The sequence below is a fragment of the Microtus ochrogaster genome, linkage group LG3 (assembly GCF_000317375.1).
Source record: "Microtus ochrogaster isolate Prairie Vole_2 linkage group LG3, MicOch1.0, whole genome shotgun sequence".
NCBI lineage: Eukaryota > Metazoa > Chordata > Mammalia > Rodentia > Cricetidae > Microtus > Microtus ochrogaster.
Genome location: NC_022029.1, coordinates 32,617,259 through 32,622,402, shown reverse-complemented (window position 1 = coordinate 32,622,402; position 5,144 = coordinate 32,617,259). Strand labels below are relative to the sequence as shown.

The 5,144-nt window shown below is 47.7% G+C and overlaps 1 protein-coding gene across 1 annotated transcript in view; it reads left to right on the top strand.

Moving 5' to 3' along the window:
* The first annotated feature begins 2,679 nt into the window (after positions 1-2,679).
* Mta3 (metastasis associated 1 family member 3) overlaps positions 2,680-5,144 on the top strand; it is a 130,064-nt gene continuing 127,599 nt past the window's right edge. The window contains exon 1 of the mRNA XM_005360744.3: positions 2,680-2,742. Within this exon, the coding sequence (XP_005360801.2) occupies positions 2,680-2,742 (63 nt within the window). The remainder of the gene's footprint in view (positions 2,743-5,144) is intronic.

Here is a 5,144-nt window from a genome sequence, read left to right as displayed (position 1 = left end):
CGCACGCGCACACACACACACACACACACACACACACACACACACACACACACACACACGTGTATTCATTGTCATTGACAGCTGCCATGCTACTCCAAGCCTTCATCAGCTCTTTCCTCGGACTAAATCAGTCTCTTTTCTAATTTCCCCGTCTCCATTCCCCCACTGTATGCCTTCTGCAGAGCTGCCTGTGTGATGCTTTAAAACAGAAATCACTATCTGGAGAGATAATCCAGCCGTGTGCTCACTGTTCTTGTTAGGGATCAAGGTTCCCAGCACCTACCCAGGCAGTTCACACTGTAACTCCAGTTCCAGGAGATTCCCCTCCTTCTTCTGGCCTCGCTGGGCACCCGTACACATGTGGTGCACTCAGTTCCCAAAGGCACAGGCACAGATACATACAGGAAAAGTAAAATTACAAGCAGAAGTCAAAGGTAGCTGAGATGGAGCAACGGTACAGGCGTTTGTTGCCAAGCCTGAGGCCTGAGCTCAGTCCCTGGCTCACAGTGGAAGGAGGAGATAACTCCTGGGAACTATCCCCTGATTTCAACGTGTGTACCAAAGGGCACACACCACACTCACAAGTAAATAAATGCGACCTTAAGAATTAGAAAAAAAAATCATAAGTCAAACTAGGTACAGCGGAGCACAGCTGTAATGCCAATGACTGGAAGGGTAAGGATGTGGGTTTGAGTTTGAAGATCGGCTGAGTAGACTGTTTTTAAAAAACCGCAGGGCCTGTGGAGTTTAGGCTCAGAATTTAAGAGGGCTCACTGTTCTTCCAGAGAGCTGAGTTCACGTCCCACCTCCTCTGTCAGGTGGCCTGTAATCTGTCTCCAGGAGATCAGATGCCCTCTTTTGGTCCCCACTGGCACCCGTGCATATGTGGTACCCATCCACCGCATACATGCACACCAATAGCTTTTAAAAAGTCACCTAAGTGAGATCACCATCAGCCCCTGTTTCAACTTTCTAACTGCTGTGTGTGGTGGCGCACGCCTTTAATCCCAGCAGGCAGAGGCAAGTGGATCTCTCCGAGTTTTAGGTCAGCCTGCCGGGGCTGCATAGTGAGACCCTGTCTCAAAAGTAACAATAACAACAACAACAACAACAAAAATCCTTTAACTGCGACCTATTGTACTTAAAATAAAATCCAAACCCTTTTCAGAAGCCACCAGGCTGTGTGTGACCTAAACCCTCGTCACCTCTCTCACCTTACTTCCTACCTACTTACTGCACAGCATCAAGAGGGCTAGCAGCTTCTAGCTGCAGAGGATTTGAAAGTGTGTTTCTTTCTGCATCGATGTTGTGCCCCAGATGTCCCAGGGCTCTAGCCTCTCAACGAGGTCCCTGTTTATTTCTTATGTGTTCCAGAAGCTTTTCCTGACCACATCAACATTTTGTTGTTGTTATTGTTGTTCTCTAGTCCTGATTTTAATCTCTGGCATTTATCACTCTCTACTATCATATATATTTACCGATTTGTATATTTATTGTCTGCTTTCCTCACTAAAATATAAACTCAGAAGAGAAGTACTTGGTTCAGCTTGGTCTCTGATGTATCTGCAATGCCTTTCTCTGTGTTCAGTGTCTATTTGTTGGTGTTGGGTGAAAGAAAAGGGCTTTTTTCTTTTCTTTTTCTGGGCGAAGTGGTGCGCACCAGTAATCCGAGCACTTAGGAGGGAGATAGCAGCCCAGTTTACGGAGCAAGTTATGGGGCCGTTTAGGATCTCAAAAACTAAACACTTAGAGCCTTGGGGAGATGGCTCAGGTGGCAAAGTGCTTGCTACACAAGCATGAGGACCGGAGTTGGGATACCCAGAGCCCACATAAAAGCTGGGTACATTGGTTCTGTTTCAGTAGTCCCAATTCAGGGCAAGGGAATGGAAAGGGCTGTCAGAATCAGACAGATCCCCAGAGCTTGCTGACGAGCCGAGTCCGTGAGCTCTGGATTCAGCGAGCAAGGTGGAATGTGACTGAGGATGACCTTAACCATCAGCTTCCACAAGTACTCATGCACCCAAATGCATATGCGTGCCTGCATGCGTGCGTGTGTGTGTGTGTGTGTGTGTGTGCACGCACACACACACACACACACATACACGCACACTCATCCCTAAAACAAACAAGGGACATTTTTGTAAATGGGAGGGAGACTGATAGTCTCCCTAGTGCTCACCTGCACCATGAGAACATGGACTGATGTCTGAGGTGCTGAAGGGCTGCCCAACAAAGAAACTCCACTGGAGCATTAACTGGGGCATCACTATATTGGTACTGCACTGGTGTTCATGGGGACATGTGACACAGCTTGAGGGTACTCCAGAGAAAGTGTCTGACTGCTCCAACTGGTTCTTAATAGACATGTGTAAAACCCAGGTTTTCTTTTTCTTTCTTTTCCTTGTCCTTTTCTTTTCTTTTTTGGTGTTTGTGAAAGGATAAATAAAAAGATAAATAAAAAGAAGCGTGATAATGGGTACTTTTTTGCTGGCCCTGCCAAGGTATGCCACTAAGCAAACATGTCATGTTGCAGCAGGGTTAGTGCAAGAGGTTTATCGGTGGAGACTTGAGAGAGGCAGACAGACAAGAGGAAGAAGAGAAGCAAGAGAGGAAAGAAGAGACAAAGGAGAAAGAGGCAAGAGAGATGAGAGACAAGAGAGCGAGCTTTGCCTGGCAGGCATGTTTAAAGGCTGCGCAGTCGGCACGGCTGACCTGAAAAGGCGCCTGGAGACAGGTGATGACGTAAGTGCTTCCGCGGCAGAGACAGGCTGCTGTGGTGGGGGTGGGGCAGACAGTAACATTAATGTTAGCGTCCAGGCATTCACACTGGCCTGCTCTCTAGCACCTAGCAGGCCACGCCATCAGCAGCAGCCAAGATGCGACACTGTAGCCACTGAGTAGAGCGTTCTCCCTAGGCACATAGGTTATATCCCCTTATAAAAGGCAGGCCCTTCTCACCCCTCCTTCTCTTTCTTTCTGCCCGCCCTCACTCAGAGGTCACCTCTGCACCTACCCCTAATAAACCTCCCACGTGAGCTCTGTTACATGATGGATGTGGCTTTGTGGTGTCCCTTGACTCCAACCTGCCAAGGTCGTCTTCTGCCATCAAACTATTACAGCTTGTTTTTTGTTTTTGTTTTTGTTTTTTGTTTTTTTCCCTTTTTTTCTTTCTTTCTACAGGTGGCCCCAAGGGGGAACCGGGAGGCTGCAAATGCAACCCTGTCTTTCCTGGAACTCCAGGCTGGACTTGAACTTACATAGTAGGCCACTTTGCTTTCTTCGTGAGTGCTGGGACTAGAGGTGTGTGCTGCCACACCCGGTGAACCCAGGTTTCCTTTGCCTTTATCACTAAGCTTCCTGGGACAGGTAGGAGAGACACTAAGAAAGATAAACTGAGCTGTTTCTGTGAAGCTGTCGGGCCGCTTTGTGTGTATTTCTCTATGACTCGCTTATTCGGTTTAATTTTTTGTTGTTTGTGTTTGGAGAGAGTGTTTCCTGTAGCCTAGGCTTGCCTCAAACTCTCAGTGTGGCCAAGGCTAACCCTGAACTCCAGATTTGTATGCCTCACACTCCTGTACAGTACAGTTAATAGGATGGGCTATCATGTCCCCCAGCCTGGCTTTTTCTAATTCTTTTTGTGGTCCTGAAGAAAGAACCCAGGGCCTCAAACACGGCAGGCAAAAGCTGTACCTCCAGCTCCTCCACTGGACTTTTGTGCTCTTTGTCTCTGTAGGCCCAGTCCACCCTCTTCCCCTAAGAGGGCCTTCTCTTCAATGCTATCTCTTAATCTAAACCTTGACATTTGTCTTTGGATTTTAGGCATACTCTAATCCAAGATGATCTCATTTTGATATCTTCAACTTAATTACACCTATAAACAGTCTTTTTCCAAATAAGGCCAGATTCATAGATTCCAGGTAGACATCCTTTGCGTTCTCCCTCCTTTGATGAGATGGGAGTCCTTCAACCCACTATACCATCCGAGAAAGGGAGGGTGGAATGGTGGGGTGGGGGAATCAGACTGGATTTGTTCCTTTCCCTTTTCTGTTCTTTACCAGACTTGAGGGTCAAGGCAGGACTCTATTAGACCATGCTCCGTATTCGCATCCGGCCATAGTCAGAGGGGCAGCCCTGGGCACTCTGCCCTGAGCAGCTACTTGTGTGACTGCGCCTGCCCGACTTGTTTGCACATTTGGACCTGACTTCCATGGGCAGAGCCCAACTTGTTAAACCTGTTTCTGCTCTTGGGAGCTACTCCATCCCCTGCAGCCAGGGTTTGGCTTACTTCTGAGACCAGACAGGCTAGGTTGTGGGCTGAGGGAGACGAGGAGTGCAGCTCTGATCTTTCTCCTACACTTCAGGCCAGTTCACCGAATTCTTCAAAGAGGAATTTTCTACCCAGATACTTCCAAAGGCACCTGGAACAACCTGTCCATCACCAAACTGTGTCTTGCCTCAGCTCCTGTGTCCTATAATCAGGGACCTCTGCCTGTCTGTCTCCAACCCGTTGCGTATAAGCCTTATGGCTTTATTTTCATTCTGCATTTCCCGAAAGCCTCCAGATCTTACTATTCCTCCTCTATGAACAACAAACCTGTCAACTTCTCTCTCCGCCATTGCCTCTGCTCTAGGCTGGACTAGCTCCCCTAACCCATCTCATGCCTTCCCTCTTGTCCTGGACCCCTGCCTCTACTGAGTAACTCTTGGTAGGACAGCCTGATCCTACTCCCCATCCCCGCCTTTTTTTTTTTTTTTAAGACATACTCTCTCTGTATATTCTGGTTATCTTGGAGCTCTCTATGTAGACCATGTTGGTCTCAAACTCAGAAATATTCCTGCCTCTGCTTTCTGAGTGCTGGGATTAGATGTGTATGCTACCACACCAGACTCTGGTTCATTATTGCAAACATCCTTACTACATCTCCCATTGCCCCGCCCTGAATTTTTTTCTCCTGACCCAACACCCTACATGGCAAATCTTTTCTCATTTAAATCCACAACAGGCAGAAGAGGGGAAACACCAGAATCAATTAGCACTAATCAATCACCTGGGCCCTCATCTCAGACTCCACTGTAACTTCCAGATCCTACTTCTTTCTTCACCAGAGAAGGAGCCATCTTCACCAGAGAAGGAGCCATCTTCA